At 41.7% G+C, this 23,143-nt stretch overlaps 1 protein-coding gene across 2 annotated transcripts in view; it reads left to right on the top strand.

Annotated features, from left to right (window-relative positions):
- Positions 1 to 23,143, top strand: part of mark1 (MAP/microtubule affinity-regulating kinase 1) — a 142,938-nt gene that overhangs the window by 17,317 nt on the left and 102,478 nt on the right. For both annotated transcript variants that reach the window (XM_061939736.1, XM_061939819.1), the window contains exon 2: positions 3,339 to 3,539. In XM_061939736.1, coding sequence (XP_061795720.1) covers positions 3,339 to 3,539 — 201 coding nt within the window. The remainder of the gene's footprint in view (positions 1 to 3,338; positions 3,540 to 23,143) is intronic.

Below are 23,143 nucleotides of genomic sequence, written 5' to 3'. Positions count from 1 at the left end.
ACAACGGACATGACGAGGTTGGTAGTAGGTGGGGATTGAACAAGGGACCCTCGGGTCGCGCACGGCCACTCTCCCACTGCGCCACGCCGTCCCACTAAATGGTAACACCCGAATAAGTTTTTCAACTTGGGGTCCACTTAAATTGATTCATGATACAGATATATACTATCAGATATATACTATCATCATAATACAGTCATCACACAAGATAGTCACATTGAATTATTTACATTATTTATAATCCAGGGTGTGGAGGGGGGCGCCGGATGTAAGTGTCAAAAAGACAGCCAAAAGAGTTTGATATGAGAATAAATCTAAAGCTAAAATATAGGGTAGAAATGCACCCATTTGCAGGAAATGTAGTCTTGATTTTCAACATTTTCTTTCAAGGCTTGCATGTCTACATTAAAACATTCTTCTTCATACTGCATTAATATATGCTACTTTTAAACTTTCATGCAGAGAAGGAAATCACAACAAAAAAAATCACTAATTTTTTCATACGGTGTTGATCTGGAAATTTTTGCCTCGGCATTTTGATGGTGTGGACGTGTGGCACCGAACGGAGATAAGCGTCTCGACAGAAGTTATAATATTTGAACAATGATGACGAAAACTGTTTTCTCTGTCGTGTCCGTGTGTCGAAAATTGTTATGCGCTTATTTTTTTATTTGATTTTGTGCGTGGCATAGATTTGCTATGCGCATAGGACGCTTAAACAGTGCGCAATTGCACAGGCGAGCACCTTAGAGGGAGCGTTGCTCGCACGGCTGCGCTAGCATCACAGCTAACGTTAGCCATGCTGCTACCTCTCTGCTCGGGGAGGACGTATACGTATGTGACGTATGACGTGACAGTATGTGACGTGTGTAAGAAGGTGCACTTGCTGTCTGTGAGAGGGAGACACAGGAAAGAGTGAGAAGAGCCTGTCGTGTACTGCCAGCAGCTAAAAGCAACTGCGTGAGAATTCACAGACCTGTGGATGTGTTGAAGGTGTGCTGGAAAATGCGGAACGGAAATTAGGGAGCAGCAGAAAAGTGGAATGTATTATTTAAATCGGTGCGTTGAAAAACACGGACCGGAGTTTTTTTTTAAACTGGATCTGGATCGGCATTTTCCCATGCCTTGCCGATACGCAATTTTTGGCAAATATCGGCAGCCGATCCGATCCAAATATCGGATCGGGACATCCCTACACATATATATAACATGCGTTCAAAGAAATACACGATATATATTCATGTTTTTTGGTGGGAAGAAACCAGAAATTATTAAGCAAGATTAGTTTCATGAAGTCACTCGGGCTTTGGGAACCCAGCAAACAGGAAACAGGAAGTGTCACGGTTATCAGTATTCACTGAGCAATGGGAGGGACACGCTAACAGCCAATCCCATAAAATTATCAACTAAGGTACACCAGCAGATTGTAGTCGAGGAGATTAAGGGTGACGTTATCTTCTGGGCTGATGTTTTTGTCGGGGGTAACACCCTTCACTTTACCCAACAATGGGTCTGCAAAGCTGCGCTCTCCAGTCGGAATGACTAGGCCACCGATTCGTGACAATTTGGTCGCTTCATTCTTATTTCTGCAGGACACAACCCCACACATTCGCCACTACCGCTGCATGCTAACTCTTCCACTCACGTCATTCACCCAACACACTGCCATTCTTAAAGGAGCACACACACACACACAGGCTACTCTCATAACACTAGTGTGGTTGCACTGTCTTTCTGTCTTCTTGCTGTGGATTCTCTGCCTGGAGTGAGAAGAGAAACTGGGATATCTTGGGTTGAGTTTTTTCATGCCCTGATGTGGGATCTGAGCCGAGGATGCTGTTGTGGCTTGTGCAGCCCTTTTGAGACACTTGTGATTAAGGGCTATATAGATAAACATTGATTGATTGATTGATATATCAACTCAATAACAGAAACTTGTCTTAAGTTTTGTTGGTTTTTAATGCAGACAGTGCGGCAACACCCTGTCACTTCCTATGTGTCGGTTTTTGAGTAGCTTCCCAAACTACTTTGTGTAGTCTTTAATAGATTATACACTGCTGCCATCTAGTGTCTCAAATCGACAAACACCTTCAAATTTACTTTATTTTATTACCTTTGTAATAAAATATATCTTACCACGCTCATCCTACGTGGCTCCCAGACAATCTATCCACTGACGAATAGCACTGTCGGTAAGTTGGAAATTGTTTTACTGTATTTATTGGCAGGCTTAACTAAGTCAGAAAAAGTATAAATAATTATCGATATCGATAAATATAAAAAACGTATATCGTGATATAGCTTTTGGCCATATAGCCCAGCCCTAATCAATATGCATTATCACGATATAGCGATAGTACTGAAAGTGTGATGATCCGTTGCCCGGATCATGTTTTGTTTTAGTTTAAGACTCCCTTAGTTCTGTTTCAGCACCCCTGGGTTTGTGTTTCTTGGTTGTCATGGGTGCTGATTATATTTTCACCTGCCTCTGATTAGTGTTCGGGACGCTCATCTGCCCTCGGGCACTAATCAGAGAGCTATTTGTTCCTGCCTTTCGCCACACTCGGTCTGGCTGTCTTATTTGCTTCCATAAAACACATTGCATTCGGCACGTGTTGCTTTTGTTTGTATTCTGTCTGATTTATGGACATTAAATCATTTCCTTACCTGCACCTTGCCTCCGGAGATCCTGCTGCATCTTGGGAGAACGACCCCCGCATAAACATCATTTATATCGTATATAGTTTATATCACGCAACTCATTAGCCATATTATACTGAGTAGCCTGCACATGTACATGTGTATGATAGTAATTTTCATAATTGGGTTTATGTTTGTTATCACAGTTTTTTAGCATTCTGGGGTGTCATTATTTTGACTTTTTATGTATTGCACTTATCCACAAATGTACAAAAAAATCACAAACGTAAAGAAGCTGTCTCGGGTTCAAATTTAGTTTATTTCTGTCCTCAATACATACTGCACATGCTCATTGTATAAACACATATATATATTTGACTCTAGAAATTGAAACCTCTAAATCAGTGGTCCCCAACCTTTTTGTAGCTGCGGACCGGTCAATGCTTGAAAATTTGTCCCGCGGACCGGGGGGGGGTTTATTTTTATTTTTATTTTTTTTATAAAGAAATACAATCATGTGTGCTTATGGACTGTATCCCTGCAGACTGTATTGATATACATTGATATATAGTGTATATATTGTGTTTTTAGGTTGATTTAATTAAAAAAATTAAATTTTTTTTTTTTTTTTTTTTTTGTCCACTGCTATAAATGGATGTTTCTAATCTCATTCGTTTTTTTTTCTTTCTTTCTTGCAGCACTCGTCAGTGGATGGCTTCGCAGAGCCTCCAGTTCCCCCGACCAAGTCTGCGAGTCGCCACAGCTTGCCGCGATGTCGCAACTCCTTCACCTCCACGGAGGAGCACCCCCACATCGGGAATTACCGCCTCCTCAAGACCATCGGAAAGGGGAATTTTGCCAAGGTGAAGCTGGCGCGTCACGTCCTGACTGGACGAGAGGTAAGAGAAAAAAAGTAAATCTGGTCTGGCATCTATAGGTCTGCAAATGGATGTGCACTCATTAAAAGGTTACCTGCAATGCAGCAGTTTGACAAAATGCGCCCAAAAACGCACCTGTTGGTGCAAATGGCTTCTTACTTGGGTACAAAACATACATACTTTTGTACCCATAACTACTTGTTGGTTAAGCAGATTTGTCACTCACTACGTTTCTTTGCACTAAATTAGTCTTGATTTCTCAATTTTTTTGAGCCCCCATGTCAAAAAGTTTGGACACCCCTGGTTTAACGTGTCTCGTGCTCTCGTTGCTATTGATACAAAACCAGGCACTATAAAGTACTAGTACAAACCCCGTTTCCATATGAGTTGGGAAATTGTGTTAGATGTAAATATAAACGGAATACAATGATTTGCAAATCCTTTTCAACCCATATTCAATTGAATGCACTACAAAGACAAGATATTTGACGTTCAAACTCATAAACTTTATTTTTTTTTTTGCAAATAATAATTAACTTAGAATTTCATGTCTGCAACACGTGCCAAAGTAGTTGGGAAAGGGCATGTTCACCACTGTGTTACATCACCTTTTCTTTTAACAACACTCAATAAACAATTGGGAACTGAGGGAACTCATTGTTGAAGCTTTGAAAGTGGAATTCTTTCCCATTCTTGTTTTATGTAGAGCTTCAGTCGTTTGATGTCTCCGCTGTCGTATTTTACGCTTCATAATGCGCCACACATTTTCGATGGGAGACAAGTCTGGACTGCAGGCGGGCCAGGATAGTACCCGCACTCTATTTTTACGAAGCCACGCTGTTGTATCACGTACTGAATGTGGCTTGTCATTGTCTTGCTGAAATAAGCAGGGGCGTCCATGAAAAAGACTGCGCTTAGATGGCGGCATATGTTGTTCCAAAACCTGTATGTACCTCTCAGCATTAATGGTGCCTTCACAGATGTGTAAGTTACCCATGCCTTGGGCACTAATGCACCCCCATACCATCACAGATGCTGGCTTTTGAACTTTGCGTCGATAACAGTCTGGATGGTTCGCTTCCCCTTTGGTCCGGATGACACGATGTCGAATATTTCCAAAAACAATTCTCGTCAGACCACAGAACACTTTTCCACTTTGCATGAGTCCATCTTAGATGATCTCGGGCCCAGAGAAGCCGGCGGCGTTTCTGGATGTTGTTGATAAATGGCTTTCGCTTTGCATAGTAGAGCTTTAACTTGCACTTACAGATGTAGCGACGAACTGTATTTAGTGACAGTGGTTTTCTGAAGTGTTTCTGAGCCCATGTGGTGATATCCTTGATGTCGGTTTTTGATACAGTGCCGTCTGAGGGATCGAAGGTCACGGTCATTCAATGTTGGTTTCCGGCCATGCCGCTTACGTGGAGTGATTTCTCCAGATTCTCCGAACCTTTTGATGATATTATGGACCGTAGATGTTGAAATCCCTAAATTTCTTGCAATTGCACTTTGAGAAACGTTGTTCTTAAACTGTTCAACAATTTACTCACACATTTGTTGACAAAGTGGTGACCTTCGCCCTATCCTTGTTTGTGAATGACTGAGCATTTCATGGAATCTACTTTTATACCCAATCATGGCACCCACCTGTTCCCAATTAGCCTGCACACCTGTGGGATGTTTCAAATAAGTGTTTGATGAGCATTCCTCAACTTTATCAGTATTTATTGCCACCTTTCCCAACTTCTTTGTCATGTGTTGCTGGCATCAAATTCTAAAGTTAATGATTATTTGCAAAAAAAAAATGTTTATCAGTTTGAACATCAAATATGTTGTCTTTGTAGAATATTCAACTTAATATGGGTTGAAAATGATTTGCAAATCATTGTATTCCGTTTATATTTACATCTAACACAATTTCCCAACTCATATGGAAACGAGGTTTGTAGTACCTCAATTTACAAGCTCAACTGGTCCTGTGACAGAGCTCTGAATTCAAATGAATTGAAATCAATTTAATCTAAACAGCACAATTTTAACATGTAACATGCATTAAAAGCAAACTTTTAGGTGAAACGTATTGTTTGAAAAACCATACAACTGCGACTACAGAAGTTTTATGAAGTAATGTAATGATACAAGTACAGCATTTACCTCTTCCAGCAGACTGACGAATGGTCGACGTGGCTCAAATGGCAGAGTAGCTGTCCAGAGACTTGAGGTTCCTGGTATGAATGCCACTTCTGCCATCCTAGTCACTGCTGTTGTCTTTGGTCAGGAGACTTCACTCACCTTGCCCACTCTGGTGTATGAATGTGAATGAATGTCTGGTGGCGGCCGGAGAGATCGAAGCCGTGTTTCCAGGGCAGCTGTGGTTACAAATATGGACTGAATGTACTTCATAACGGCTTCTCAGTGTAATGCGCTTTGGGTCACTAGAAAAAAACGCTATATACTGTATATCAAATCCTATACTATTATAGGACTTCAAAATCCTTAGATCTAACATGGAGGATTTGAGCCGAATTACTGAAGAGGGAAGGCTGGTCAATAAGGCTCAAAGATAGCAGTAGCGAGAAATGGCTCTGAAGAAAAGGCTATTCCTCAAGTCAAGATATCTTCCAAAATAAGAGTAGTGGGGTAGAACAGTAGACGCCGGGAGCCGCTGCCTTCCCTTTAGACTGGCTCGGCCTAGACTGGACAGCATCAGCACCAAACGAGAAGGACACCGCCGGTTCGGAATGCAGCGAAGCGACAGACCGCCTTGGCACACTTCAGGCAGCCTAGCTGTGGGTGAGGAGCAAGCCCCAGTAGCACCATTGAAGGACCTTGTTGACTTCAGCTGGAAAACTGTAGAAGCTGGACCACTGCTAATCTTTCCCAGTGCTTAGAAGTAGGCCTGGGCTGATAAAAAATGTTGCTTGACAATATATTGACCAACAAATTATTGCCGATTAACGATATTGCCATGATTTTTATGAGATCAAAATCCAAATGAACCTTTAATTTAATGATTATACATAATAATAATGCATGTACAGTACAGGCCAAAAAGTTTGGACACACCTTCTCCTCATTCAATGCGTTTTCTTTATTTTCATGACTATTTACATTGTAGATTGTCACTGAAGGCATCAAAACTATGAATGAACACATGTGGAGTTATGTACTTAACAAAAAAAAGGTGAAATAACAACATGTTTTATATTCTAGTTTCTTCAAAATAACCACCCTTTGCTCTGATTACTGCTTTACACACTCTTGGCATTCTCTCGATGAGCTTCAAGCACACCTGCGAAGTGAAAACCATTTCAGGTGACTACCTCTTGAAGCTCATCGAGAGAATGCCAAGAGTGTGCAAAAAAGTAACCAGAGCAAAGGGTGGCTATTTTGAAGAAACTAGAATATAAAACATGTTTTCAGTTATTTCACCTTTTTTTGTTAAGTACATAAGTCCACATGTGTTCATTCATAGTTTTGATGCCTTCAGTGAATAGTCATGAAAATAAAGAAAACGCATTGGGCAAATGTACTGTATATCCTTTCAAATGCAATACACTTGTATTTCTTGTGTATTTTAACATTGTAATTGAAATTAAAATGTTTAAATCTCCAAGTTGAATAAAACAAACAAATAATAACAATAAAATATACTTTGTCTATTAGCAAAATTTTGCACTTGAATAAAAATTACAACTAAAAGCAATAAATTACCTTGAGGCAGGGAAATACACACAATCATAACAATAAATAAAATAGCTAAATAAAGTGTTGACAAACAAAGGCAGACGTCTAGTTTTACATTCTTTAACTGACAATCAAGTTAGGATCTTCTTAAACAAAAGTGCAACAACATAAACACTACAGTTTAAACAAATATATTAACAGTCATATGCAGAACAAAATTAAGTTTGGCAGATTCGGAGTGAGGAACACCGACATGACATGACAACATTATTAAAAATGCTAGTTTTATAACCGTATTCAATGGTAGCATGTCTTTGAGTATGCAGTACGTCTGTGAGCACACACTAATTTGCACTGTTTTGTTTACCCTGACCTGTCACCCAGCTTCTTCACCAAACGCTAAGTGAGTGCCAATTGAGTTTGGACTGTCGAGTGGTTGTATTTTGAGTGGGCGTTGTTGTAGTCAAACTGGCTTCTCGGTGTTGATAGGCTCATCTTGTTCCAAAGGTTTCAACTGAAAACGCAGTTATGTTGATCTGTAGCTATCAGCTAATGCTAGTGAGTAAGATCGGATGTTTTGGGGCGTATCTTACGGGTTTCCCTGTGGCAGTTGCGACGCCAATCAGCTACGTGGAGGCTAATAACTCAAATGTGTGCTCGTAACTTAAAGCTTAACAAAAAGCAGAAAGGCAGCTTGTATCTCAAAATACTCGTACGTTGGAATACTTGTAAGTTGAGGTTGCAGTGTTAATCAGTAATTCGTCGAGCAGATTATGCGTTGTCCTACCATTACAACATAGTGGTGTTGTCCCAATACCAATATTTTGGTACCAGGGTGGCGGACCGGTACTTTTTAGAGGCGGTATAGTACCGAATATGATTCATTAGTATCGCGGTACTATACTATACCGGTATACCCTACAACCCTACAACATAGTAGTGCTTTGTCTAACTTTTTTTAAATAACTAAAATAAATACCGTATTTTTCGGACTATAAGTCGCAGTTTTTTTCATAGTTTGGCCGGGCTCCAGTGCGACTTATATATGTTTTTTTCCTTTTTTATTATGCATTTTCGGCAGGTGCGACTTATACTCCGGTGCGACTTATACTCCGAAAAATACGGTAGTTTAAATAACTAAATAAATAGTTGTTAGAAAAACAACTATTTTGTGTTGCTGATGCTTCTCTGATAGTGTTTTAGTCTTAGTATTTTATCTGTTTTAATAGCTAAGCTTTTATTGTCTAACATATTGGTTTGTACTGAAGCACTTTAGGATATATTTAAATGAAAAGTGTGTAACAAATAAAGTCTATTATTATTATTTATAGCAGGCGTTGTGGCATCCTGCTCTGTTCAGCTGTCCTTTAATGCACCGTAAAAACACGCCCATCTCGTATTCCTCTGACTATGGAACAATCAGTCTGTGCTAAGAGAGCACAGCCTGTAGGTTCAATGTGCACAATTGAATATCTTAGTTGCTCAGACAGTGATGTGTTTAAATATGTTTAGATTGGGGATTGTCGTTTCTTAATGGGGAAAGACATTAATGTCTCTTGTTTTCATGTTAGCATTTAAGCCGCGAGTTGACGACAGTCTTTGAGTTTACCAGTGTGCAGTTTAGGGCTGCAACTAACGATTATTTTGATAGTCGATTAGCCAACAGCTATCTTAATGATTAGTCGAATAGTCGGATAACAAAGCGTACACATACAATATAGGCCAAAAGTTTGGACACACCTTCTCATTCAATGCATTTTCTTTATTTTCATGACTATTTACATTGTAGATTGTCACTGAAGGCATCAAAACTATGAATGAACACATGTGGAGTTCTGTACTTAACAAAAAAAGGTGCAATAACTGAAAACATTGTTTATATTCTAGTTTCTTCAAAATAGCCACCCTTCGCTCTGATTACTGTTTTGCACACTCTTGACATTCTCTCAATGAGCTTCAAGACGTAGACACCTGAAATGGTTTTCACTTCACAGGTGTGCAGTTATCAATTATTTTGATTTAAAATGGTAATGCTAACCATTGGAAGTTTTACCACGATTGTTATTATTAGGCCTGGGCTGATAACAAATTTTGCTTGGCGATATATTTACCAACACATTTTTGTCGATAAAGGATATTATTGCCATGATTTCTCTGAGACCAAATTAACCGTTAATTATTATAATAATAATGCATGTATATCCTTTCAAACGCAATAAACTTGTATTTCTTGTGTAATTCAACGTTGTAATTGAAATTAAAACGTTTAAATCTAAAGGTTAAATAAAACAAACAAATAATAACAATAACATATATTTTGTTAGCAACATTTTGCACTTGAATAAACATTACAACTAAAAGCAATGACATATTTTAAGGAGGGGATGGGGTGCTCAAATATACACAATCATAACAACAAATAAAATATATAACAAAGTTGCACTTCAATATTGAACATGTAAGCAGACGTCTAGTTGTATATTACTTACCTGACAATCAAGTTAGGACCTTCTTAAACAAAAGTGCAAAGTAACAATATAAACACTACAGTTTAAAGGGAAACATTATCACAATTTCAGAATTGTTAAAACCATTAAAAATCAGTTCCCAGTGGCTTATTATATTTTTCGAAGTTTTTTTCAAAATTTTACCCATCATGGAATATCCCTAAAAAAAAAGCTTCAAAGTGCCTGATTTTAACCATCGTTATAAACACCCGTCCATTTTCCTGTGACGTCACATAGTGAAGCCAACACAAACAAACATGGCGGAAAGAACAGCAAGCTATAGCTACATTAGCTCGAATTCAGACTCGGATTTCAGCGGCTTAAGCGATTCAATAGATTACGAATGTATTGAAACGGATGGTTGTAGTGTGGAGTGTTGCGTTTTGGACCAGTTGTTCCTCCCAGGGAATTCAAGTCACAATTCGCTCCCAAGCTCTTTACGACACTTTAAACTGAGTTGAAAAACCACCAGAGACTGAATAGGTATTTTGTTGTATATTCTCAAAGCTTTGCCAATTGATTGAGACCAGTCTAACCCTAGAACATTCTATTGCGCCTCCCAAAATGGTCTGTCTTCCCGATCCCACCACCCTCTCTCTCGTCCCATCTCTATAGACAAAACAAATGCTAGTCAAAACACATTCCAAAGAACTCAAGGTTAACACACACAGTATATTTGCTGACAGAGCATCAAGAGAAGAAATGGAAAACACGAGCTGTTTTCAAATATGACTAAGAAATGAAAGAAGTACAACTTAAATTCGGATATATGTAAATATCTGCCTCCGACAGGAGGCAGGTAGCGAAAACGAAATTGAAGAAGAAACTGAAGCTATTGAGCCATATCGGTTTGAACCGTATGCAAGCGAAACCGACAAACGACACGACAGCCAGCGACACGGGAGAAAGCGAGGACGAATTCGGCGATCGCCTTCTAACCAACGATTGGTATGTGTTTGTTTGGCATTGAAGGAAACTAACAACTATGAACTAGGTTTACAGCATATGAAATACATTTGGCAACAACATGCACTTTGAGAGTGCAGACAGCCCAATTTTCATCAATTAATATATTCTGTAGACATACCCTCATTCGCGCTCTTTTCTTGAAAGCTGATCTGTCCAGTTTTGGAGTTGATGTCAGCAGGCCAGGGAAGCTAGGGTCGATATTCTTCTCTTGATCATCTTCGGTGGCATAAGGGACGGTGTGAGCCAAGACATCCAGGGGGTTTAGCTCGCTCGTCTGCGGGAACAAACTGCTGCCATTGCTTGCCGTGCTACCGTGGTCCTTTGTCCCTGAATTGCTCACACACTCCGGCAGATACAATAGGGGTCTGGCGGCAGATTTCTTTGACTTTATCGTTGGAAATGCATCTGCTTTGAGTGTCGCAGGATATCCACACATTCTTGCCATCTCTGTCGTAGCATAGCTTTCGTCGGTAAAGTGTGCGGAACAAACGTCCAATTTCTTGCCACTTCCGCATCTTTGGGCCACTGGTGCAACTTGAATCCGTCCCTGTTCGTGTTGTTACACCCTCCGACAACACACCGACGAGGCATGATGTCTCCAAGGTACGGAAAAAACGGAAAATAACAGAGCTGATTTGACTCGGTGTTTGAGAAAATGGCGGATTGCTTCCCGATGTGACGCCACGTTGTGACGTCATCGCTCCGAGAGCGAATATTAGAAAGGCGTTTAATTGGCCAAAATTCACCCATTTAGAGTTCGGAAATCGGTTAAAAAAATATATGGTCTTTTCTCTGCAACATCAAGGTATATATTGACGCTTACATAGGTCTGGTGATAATTTTCCCCTTTAAACAGATGTATTAACTGTCATAGAAAAATAGGTTTGGCAGATTTCGAGTGAGGAACACCAACATGACAACATGACAGGACATTTAAAAAAGGCTAGTTTTATAACAGTATTCAATGGCAGCATGTCTTGGATAATGTATTGAACCACGCTTTCTGTGAGCACACTATTTTGTTTACACTGACGGTGACTGACCTGTCACCCAGCTTCTTCACCAAACGCTAAGTGAGTGCCAATTGAGTTTGGACTGTCAAGTGGTTGTATAGCAAGTGGGCGTTGTTGTTGTATTCACGCACATTAGGCAAACTGACTTCTTTGTCTGTATAGACTCATCTTGTTCCAAAGGTTTAAACTGAAATATTCCCACACTGCTGCGTTGGCATTTTGTTTTGTGATCATTATAACCATATTAGCTGCTACATGCTAACTAGTTGCACTACGTGATGCTAACAGGCTGGCGGCGGCGTCGCTTCACAAAGAGTCAAAGACACTTAATGAGGGCAAGATAATTCACCCCCTTCTTTTCATTCCGCTATGGTACAAACACGTGTAGCTGCTAAAAGCGACGGAAAGCGGGAAGCTCTTGAAGCATGCGCATGGCAATTTATCAACGCTGGAAAACTTCCATCCATCCATTTTCTACCGCTTATTCCCTTTGGGGTCGCGGGGGCGCTGGAGCCTATCTCAGCTACAATCGGGCGGAAGGCGGTCTACACCCTGGACAAGTCGCCACCTCATCGCAGGGCCAACACAGATAGACAGACAACATTCACACTCACATCCCCACACTAGGGCCAATTTAGTGTTGCCAATCAACTTATCCCCAGGTGCATGTCTTTGGAAGTGGGAGGAAGCCGGAGTACCCGGAGGGAACCCACGCAGTGGAGTTTGCATGTTCGCTGGAAAACTTACCAGCGTTCATTTTCATTTATCGTCGGTTAATTGACTTATCGAATATTGGCCCTGGCCTAATCATTATTACCTTTTATCGATTATTGATACTAGGGCTTGGCGATATATCGAATATACTCAATATATCGCAGGTTTGTCTCTGTGCGATATAGAAAATGACTATATCGTGATATTCGAGTATAAGTTCTCACGCAGTTGCTTTTAGCTGCGGGCATTACACTACAGGCTTTTATCACTCTTTCTTGTCTCTGCTTCTCACAGAGGCGTAAAACAAGCGCACCTTCTTACATACGCCACATACGTATACGCCCTCGCGGAGCAGAGAGGTAGCAGCATGGGTAACGTTAGCTGTGGTGCGAGTGGTAATGCGAGAGAAAGAAGGTGCAAATCTGGTAACAAATGAAGGAAGTATTAATTCCCAAGAAAAACAGCAGGGGGTCCATCGTCTGGCGGTGGTTTGGCTTCAAGTGGGAATATGTTGAACAGACAACCCTAATTTGTCAAGTGTGGGGGAAAAGTGTTGCTACAAAAAGTAGCATTACTGCTAATATGTAGCATCATTTGAAAAGTCACCCGCTAGAGAATGAAGCGTGCTTGAAACGCTGCATGTCAACATCTCCGTTCGGCGCCACGAAGCAACCATTTCCACATAAACACCGTATGAAAAAAATTGTCAAAAACAGAAGGAGATAACGTCCGCAGGAACCTACCACATAGCGAAGGACATACACTATTTGATTTCCTATTATGCAGCTAATTTTTATTTGACAGTTTTAGAAATATTTTGTGTAACATCATGCACAAAAGTGCACTTTATGTGTTTTAAACTATTGTAGTGGCGTTCTATACAAAAAGTGCACTTTAATTTAGTATTTTTTGATCTTAGTGACATCATGCACAAAAGTGCACTAATAGCTTGTTTTAAAATGTCTGTGACAATCTTGCACTTTCTGTTTTGAAATGACATGAATGTTTGTGCCACTGCTTAATAACTGTTTAATAAATACACTTTTGGTAAATTGACTTAGTTGGGATTTCCCTCTCTGCATGAAAGTTAAAATGAGCATATATCAATGCAGTATGAACAAGAATGTTTTAATGTAGACACATAGAATCATCATACTGCTGTGATTATATGCATCAAGGCAAAAATATCGAGATATATTTCATGTATCGTGACATGGCCTAAAAATATCGAGATATTGAAAAAAGGCCATATCGCCGAGCCCTAATTGATACTGTTGTTGGTATTATTAATTTTTGTTTGGCTACTTTTGGATTGTTTTGTGTCATGTTCGTGTGTCCTTTCAATTGCTCTGTTGATTGCTATTCTGAATGTTGCTGGGCCAGGTTTGGTTTTGGAATTGGAATTGTATTATTATTGTGTATTATCTTGTTGGACTGATTCATAATTGAAAAAAAAATTGCCATTTATCATGACATCCCTACTATGATCACTAAAGTATTTCATTCCACAGTCTCCCCTTTACTGCAGCAGTCCTCAGTCTCCTCTTGGATAGAATTTCTCGCCAACAGCCACATGCAAAAATACAACAGACACTTGTTATCCTCCATTGTTGTTTTTGTTAGCATGTCTCCGATACGTTCAATGTGGCTTGGATTTTGCAGTTTCCCGCAACTACAGAAGCGCTACTAATTTCAAGTGAATCCAAATTAGCATGTTGGGGTTCTAAAACTTAGACTTCCTTTTATTGTCATTCAAATTTGAACTTTACAGTACAGATAAGAACGAAATTCCGTTGCATTAGCTCGTTGTAGTGCAGGATAAAAGACTAATAAGGTGCAGATATAAATAAATAGATTACTTTACAGATACATATATTGCACTTTTGCATGTGCATCCAGGTTTATGGATGTATGTTATATTGTTTTTATATTCCAGCGAGTTAATCCGTTTTTGGGGGGAATTGAGGGGATTATTATAAATGATAAATAAATGGGTTATACTTGTATAGCGCTTTTCTACCTTCAAGGTACTCAAAGCGCTTTGACAGTATTTCCACATTTACCCATTCACACACACATTCACACACTGATGGCGGGAGCTGCCATGCAAGGCGCTAACCAGCAGCCATCAGGAGCAAGGGGTGAAGTGTCTTGCCCAAGGACACAATGGACGTGACTAGGATGGTAGAAGGTGGGGATTGAACCCCAGTAACCAGCAACCCTCCGATTGCTGGCACGGCCACTCTACCAACTTCGCCACGCCGCCCCTGATTATTATTATTATTATTATGATGCGTTCAAGAGTCTTACGGCCTGAGGGAAGAAGCTGTTACAGAACCTGGAGGTTCTGCTACGGAGGCTGCGGAACCTCTTTCTAGAGTCCAGCAGTGAAAACAGTCCTTGGTTGGGGTGAGAGGAGTTTCTACAGAAAACAAGCCATTTTAAAGAATTTCGGAAGACAACAACCTTCCTTAAATGCTTGCCGTCTTTTAATCCTCATAAGTTTCATCAGGCAGCGTGGTCACATTAGCAGTATTGGCGCCGCAAATATATTCCTACTTCCTCCCTGCCCCCTCGACGGCGTCCTTGTCGGCCAATGTTAAACAGGCGTATTGGATACGCCAGGCCGGGTCACGCGGGAGAAGGTCAGTGGCTGCTTTGTGTGCCTGAGTGGCTTTGCTTGCTGGCTCATCAGAATGCAAAGACGCACAGCCGAATGCGGGAAAGAACATTTGGGCAAGAAAAGAACACAAGGCTGTAAAAGTGATGCGACAAAACAACACCCTGACGGATCACCTGTCAACACCAAGTCGTCTTTGGACTGGGTTGACCCTCTATCACACTAACTTATGAAAGAGTTGGAGATAACTTTTAGGACTGAGTAAAAACATTTAGGTTGAGCCCTGTTTTGCAGTGTCATTCCAGTTTTTCCTTGGATTTGTAACGTCCGCATGTCAATAGCAAACAGGAATTTGACTCAAGAGGTTCTCAGCGTACTCACACGCTCCAGAGAGAACAAGTGCCGGGAAGTCCTAAATATAGACACACACTGGAAAGAGAAAAGCAAACATCATCACAGAGCTCCTGTGTAGGGACTATAGTGATTACTTTGAATAAAGTCAGTCAGAGAAAATCCTGAAATAATTCTATTTTGAATAAATATGAATTGCGGGGAAACTGCCAAACGCCCCAAAAGTTGTACAATTTGAAGTTTGACCAAAATTTTCAAAAGCATCGGAAAGTTAAACTCCACAAGGGTTTCAAGGTTGGGTCGCACGTTAGCGATGAAGGTCGTGATTCCAGGATGCAGGACAAGATAGGTTTCCGGGTAAAACAAGATTTATTACGAGATTAATCAGACAAACAAAAGACTGCAAGGACGAACGCGGAAGTGGCGACCTCGCTGGACGAAGAGCTTGTGGCGTCGGCCTTGCAGGAGGACGCGGCCTTGCCGTATGAAGAGCTGGCAGCGGCGGCCTTGCAGTAGGAGGCAGCCTTGCAGGAGGAAGAGCTGGTGGCGCCCCCCACTGGTGAAAAAGCGGGCAGCGGCCTTAATTCCAGACGCTGTTCGTGGTTGAAGGGAGGATCTGTAGTGTAGCGGGTATGGGCACAGGAAGAGCTAGACCATGGGTCGGCAACCTTTACCACTCAAAAAGCCATTTTGACCCGTTTCACAAAATAAAGAAAACAATGGGAGCCACAAAACTCTTTTGAAATTTATAATGAAAAAATAACACTGCATACAAAGTTTTTTTTGCTTTGTGCTATGTATAAACCAGGGGTCTCAGACACGCGGCCCGCACCTTAATATGAAAATGTAATGTTAGTGCGGCCTGCGAGTTTTATATGAATGCCGCTTGACAGCATCACACTTGCCAAGCCTCCCAATTTTTCCGGGAGACTCCCGAATTTCAGAGCAACTATTCTCTCACATGTCTGCTGATTTTCACCCAAGCAACAATAATAAGGGCGTGCTATGATGGCACTGCCTTTAGCGCCCTCTACAATCTGTACAACAGCTTGCCAGCCCAGTCACATGTTGTATGCGGCTTCTGCAGACACATAAGTGACTGCAAGGCATACTTGTTCAACAGCCATACAGGTCACACGTTTAAACAACTTTAACACTCTTACTAATATGCGCCACACTGTGAACCCACACCAAACAAGAATGCCAAACACATTTCGGGAGAACATCTGCACCGTAACACAACATAAACACAACAGAACAAATACCCAGAATCCCATGCATCCTTAACTCTTCCGGGCTACATTATACACCCCGCTACCACCAACCCCCCCTCCGTGCGTCGGTTGAGGTGGGCGGGGTTTGGTGGTAGCATGGGTGTATAATGTAGCCCGGAAGAGTTGTCATTCTTGTTTGGTGTGGGTTCACAGTGTGGCGCATATTAGTAAGAGTGTTAAAGTTGTTTATATCACAACCCTCAGTGTAACCTGTATGGCTGTTGACCAAGAATGCGTTGCAGTCACTTACGTGTGTAAGCAGAGGCCGCATACTACATGTGACCGGGCCGGCACGCAGATAGTATGTTGTAAAAGCGGCCGCGACGACATATTGTAGAGGACGTTAAAGGCAGTGCCGTCACGGCACGCCCTCAATATTGTTGTCCGGGTGAAAATCGGAGAATGTTTGCGCCGGGAGATTTCCGGGAGAGGCACTGAAATCCGGAAACCTCCCAGTAAAATCGGGGGGGTCGGCAAGTATGCAGCTGAGCCGCATCAGAGTGATCAAAGAGCCGCATGCGGCTCCGGAGCCGCGGGTTGCAGACCCCTGAGCTAGACTATTAGGCCCCTTCTAAACTAAGGTTATTCAGGGTATATGCCACCTAACCTTATCCTTGTCCACACACACACAATGCCACTGTTTAAGACCTCCTCCCTATCCGTCCGCCGGCGCAGCGCGACATAGTAAGCATGCGCGAAAAAAATGCGCGCGTCATAGTCACCTCTGACCTGGAAGGGTACCGTATTATTCGGACTATAAGTCCCTTTTTTTTCATAGTTTGGCCGAGGGTGCGACTTATACTCAGGGGCGACTTATGTGTGAAATTATTAACACATTACCGTAAAATATCATATAATATTATTTAGCTCATTCACGTAAGAGACTAGACGTATAAGATTTCATGGGATTTAGCGATTAGGAGTGACAGATTGTTTGGTAAACGTATAGCATGTTCTATATCTTATAGTTATTTGAATGACTCTTACCATAATATGTTACGTTAACATACCAGGCACGTTGTCAGTTGGTTATTTATGGCTCATATAACGTACACTTATTCAGCCTGTTGTTTGCTATTCTTTATCTATTTTAAATTGCCTTTCAAATGTCTATTCTTGGTGTTGGCTTTTATCCATACTTGCCAACCCTCCCGGATTTTCCGGGAGACTCCCGAAATTCAGCGCCTCTCCCGAAAACCTCCCGGGACAAATTTTCTCCCGATAATATCCCGAAATTCAGGCGGAGCTGGAGGGGGCGTGGCCTGAGTGACGTGTTGACAGCCTGTTCTCACGTCCGCTTTCCCACCATATAAACAGCTAATGATCGAGGGTGAGTTCTTGGTTTCTTATGTGGGTTTATTGTTAGGCAGTTTCATTAAAGTCCTGCGGTAACAACAGCAGTCAAGTTTTCGTCCCCCGTAAAGCAGTTCGTCTGCCGTAAACAGCAATGTTGTGACACTTTTAAACAGGACAATACTGCCATCTACTAAGGGACGGCGTTGCGCAGTGGGAGAGTGGCCGTGCGCAACCCGAGGGTCCTTGGTTCAATCCCCACCTAGTACCAACCTCGTCATGTCCGTTGTGTCCTGAGCAAGACACTTCACCCTTGCTCCTGATGGGTGCTGGTTAGCGCCTTGCATGGCAGCTCCCTCCATCAGTTTGTGAATGTGTGTGTGAATGGGTAAATGTGGAAGTAGTGTCAAAGCGCTTTGAGTACCTTGAAGGTAGAAAAGCGCTATACAAGTACAACCCATTTATCATTATCATTTACTGTACATGCATATGTGACCCACCCATAATGTGTCACATTTTTGTGTTGATTTATTTATTTTATTTTGTGGTTTGAATTCGTTTTTGGAGCTGTCATTACACATTTATCAGTATTCGCATTGGTCAGTAGAGGGCAGTAGGGCGTTTCTTCCCAATTGAATGCTATCACCTGCAGACCGGAAGTGTCTTGTCATTCTGATGAGCGCGACCAGTCTGTGAACAATTGAAACGTCCTGTGTGCTTTTTTCCTCCTGTATAACAGGTTAGTTTTGGTGAATCAACTCACTGAATAATATCCATGTGATCTTTATAAGTTTAAGTACACATTCTGATGGTGGAGCCTAACTCTAAAGTGTTTGTGAGTTGTAGTTTGTATTTGTGAATGAATCCAGTGCACAGCTGAAGTAATCAATACAAAAAGGCGACGTGAGTGCGCAATGTTTATGTAGGAACTTCTGATCCTAATTCAGACTCCCAAATTAGAGCTCCCGTTTTCTTATTGATTTTATAATGTATATTGGTATAATTGGTGTGTTCTGAAATAGTGACAGAGAATAGAACAAGGATGGACAATTCAACCCTTAACTCAACAATGAGTAGATGAGTGTTATGTGTGTGTAAATGTGTAAATAAATGAACACTGAAATTCAAGTATTTCTTTTATTTATTTATATATATGTATATATATATATATATGTGTGTGTATATATATATATATATATATATATATGTAATAAAAAAAAATATATAGCTAGAATTCACTGAAAGTCAAGAATTTCTTATATATATATATATATATATATATATATATATCTTAACCACGCCCCCGCCCCACCCCCGACCACGCCCCCCACCCCCCACCTACCGAAATCGGAGGTCTCAAGGTTGGCAAGTATGGTTTTATCAAATAAATTTCCCAAAAAAATGCGACTTATACTCCAGTGCGACTTCTATATGTTTTTTTCCTTCCTTATTATGCATTTTTCGGCCGGTGCGACTTATACTCCGGAGCGACTTATACTCCGAAAAATACGGTATTCTTTCTTATCTGCGACTTGTGCAAAGATATACAAAAATTGCTGCTCTTTCTGTTATTGTAGTGAATCACACCTGAGCCATCATAAATTCATCAAATCTTGAATGGACATGAGAAAGTAAACAATGTGATACAGAACATTTTGCAACAATTAATCTAGAGATCTAGATATCTGGTCAGGACACTCATTTGTCTTCACCTTAATTTTCCATTCTGCCTCCATTTTTGGTGACTTTATATACTCTGGACCAAGACGTTGAGTAATCGCTCGACATACATGGCGGACAATAACTGATACCAGTCCAAATGCATTCGCTGTTTTCCGTAGTCTTCCCCCGTCGGTCAGGTAATTTTTTTATCACATCCACGGGAGCCCGCATTCTCGTTGTCTCCCCTTCGACAAATGGACTAAGTTTTTCGGCAAGTACCATTACAGCTGACCCGGACATTCGAAAGTTCTGTTGCCATTTCTCCGGCACAACACATTCTTTGACAAACATATCCCACCAGGCTGCCGTTCTTCCCGGCCTTATTCAAAACCGTTGCTCAACATTGCTATGTTGCCGTCTGAGATGTGTTGTATCCGAAATAGCTGCAATCGCGCGTTTCCTTCTCTGAAGGTATTCATGTGTGATTTCCACAAGCGTCTGTACATGTAGAAGAAGGAGAAACACGGGCATGTCTGGATGACTCGCATCTAGAGATGTCCAATAATGGCTTTTTTGCCGATATTCCGATATTGTCCAACTCTTAATTACAGATTCCGATATCAACCGATACCGATATATACAGTTGTGGAATTAACACATTTTTATGCCTAATTTTGTTGTAATGCCCCGCTGGATGCATTAAACAATGTTGCAAGGTTTTTGAAAATAAATCAACTCAAGTTATGGAAAAAAATGTCAACATGGCACTGCCATATTTATTATTGAAGTCACAAAGTGCATTATTTTTTTTAACATGCCACAAAACAGCAGCTTGGAAATTGGGACATGCTCTCCCTAAGAGAGCATGAGGAGGTTGAGGTGGGTGGGGTTCGGGGGGGGGGGGGTGTGTGTATATAGTAGCATCCCGGAAGAGTTAGTGCTGCAAGGGGTTCTGGGTATTTGTTCTGTTGTGTTTATGTTGTGTTACGGTGCGGATGTTCTCCCGAAATGTGTTTGTCAATCTTGTTTGGTGTGGGTTCACAGTGTGGCGCATATTTGTAACAGTGTTAAAGTTGTTTATGTGGCCACCCTCAGTGTGACCTGTATGGCTGTTGACCAAGTATGCCTTGCATTCGCTTGTGTGTGTGAAAAGCCGTAGATGTTATGTGATTAGACCGGCACGTAAAGGCAGTGCATTTAAGGTTTATTGGCGCTCTGTACTTCTCCCTACGTCCGTGTACCACTCCGTACAGCGGCGTTTTAAAAAGTCATACATTTTACTTTTTGAAACCGATACCGATAATTTCCGAGATTACATTTTAAAGCATTTATTGGTCGATAATATCGGCAGTCCGATATTATCGAACATCTCTACTTGCCTCCATCTTTCTAGTGGTTGCCGGCGAGTTACGAAACGGGTATTTATTAAGCTGGCTGTGGCGTGTTCTTTCTGACGTCACTTCCTGTGTGGGGCGCGGTCTTTCTGCCGTCACTTCCTCTCCGAACTCAGTTTGTAAACGATCGATGAGTCCATACAAAGCTAAGAGCCGGAGATTCAAGAAATACACGGCGCACTTACCCGTGTAAAAAATGATCCGAGGAGGGGAACCTTAAAGGCCTACTGAAATGCAATTTTCTTATTGAAACGGGGATAGCAGGTCCATTCTATGTGTCATACTTGATCATTTTGCGATATTGCCATATTTTTGCTGAAAGGATTTAGTAGAGAACATCGACGATAAATTTCGCAACTTTTGGTCGCTGATAAAAAAGCCTTGCCTGTACCGGAAGTAGCAGACGAGTAGCGTGACGTCACAGGTTGTGGAGCTCCTCACATCTGCACATTGTTTACAATCATGGCCACCAGCAGCGAGAGCGATTCGGACCGAGAAAGCGACGATTTCCCCATTAATTTGAGCGAGGATGAAAGATTTGTGGATGAGGAAAATGAGAGTGAAGGACTAGAGGGCAGTGGGAGCGATTCAGATAGGGAAGATGCTGTGAGAGGCGGTTGGGACCTGATATTCAGCTGGGAATGACTAAAACAGTAAATAAACACAAGACATATATATACTCTATTAGCCACAACACAACCAGGCTTATATTTAATATGCCACAAATTAATACGGCATAACAAACACCTCCCCCCTCCCGTCCATATAACCCGCCAATACAACTCAAACACCTGCACAACACACTCAATCCCACAGCCCAAAGTACTGTTCACCTCCCCAAAGTTCATACAGCACATATATTTCCCCAAAGTCCCCAAAGTTACGTACGTGACATGCACATAGCGGCACGCACGTACGGGCAAGCGATCAAATGTTTGGAAGCCACAGCTGCATGCGTACTCACGGTACCGCGTCTGCGTATCCAACTCAAAGTCCTCCTGGTAAGAGTCTCTGTTGTCCCAGTTCTCCACAGACCAATGGTAAAGCTTGACTGTCATCTTCCGGGAATGTAAACAATGAAACACCGGCCGTGTTTGTGTTGCTGAAGTCGGCCGCAATACACCGCTTCCCACCTACAGCTTTCTTCTTTACTGTCTCCATTGTTCATTGAACAAATTGCAAAAGATTCACCAACACAGATGTCCAGAATACTGTGGAATTTTGCGATGAAAACAGACGATTTAATAGCTGGCCACCATGCTGTCCCAAAATGTCCTCCACAATCCGTGACGTCACGCGCTGACGTTATCATACCGAGACGTTTTCAGCAGGATATTTCGCGTGAAATTTAAAATTGCACTTTAGTAAGCTAATCCGGCCGTATTGGCATGTGTTGCAATGTTAAGATTTCATCATTAATATATAAACTATCAGACTGCGTGGTCGGTAGTAGTGGGTTTCAGTAGGCCTTTAAACGATGGGTTGCATGAGGCTAAATAATTATTCGTTTAAGGACTTTTCTGGCTTAATGTAGACAGGGCCTTAGGAAGCTGGAAAGCCACAGTGGGCGGCACTTCAGCTTTGGGAAACTGGACAGTCACTGTTGGTGGAGCTTCAACCTTAGACTGTTGTGGCTGACTAGCTGTTTTAGCCCTTTAAAAATAATCCATGCATGGCACCTAGACCCGCGTGTATGTGTGAACCAAAGAAAGAGATTGTGTGCAAAGTGCGTCACCGCGTGGTGGCATCGCCGCACCCCGGCTCCTCGTGCGTGGTGGCGTAACGTCATCATGCCCCGCCGAGCTTGGTGAAAAAATTGAGTTATCGTATTCAACCGCCATTGATGAGGAAGAATTAGTTCCCTGTAGCAGTACTGCGCGTCTTGTGGGCCTGACGAAGCTGCCGTGGCCAGACTTCGCCATCATTGGCGACAGGCAGGAGAGGCATTTTTTGCCAAAACAAGTCCATTGTGGATGGATGATTCTCCGGCCCCCAGCTTGAGTTCTTCCTATGAATCTTTTATCGCCTCCATTTCCTCACGCACCATCCTCTTAAACTGCTCCTCGGTTTATTCCTCCTCGCCCTAATCTGTCGTGAAATCCCATTGTAGTTTTGGTTGGGACATTCTGTCAAGGTCAGGT

Source organism: Nerophis lumbriciformis, linkage group LG02 (genome assembly GCF_033978685.3).
Source record: "Nerophis lumbriciformis linkage group LG02, RoL_Nlum_v2.1, whole genome shotgun sequence".
NCBI classification, from domain to species: Eukaryota; Metazoa; Chordata; class Actinopteri; order Syngnathiformes; family Syngnathidae; genus Nerophis; species Nerophis lumbriciformis.
This window is presented reverse-complemented; position numbering and strand designations above follow the sequence as displayed.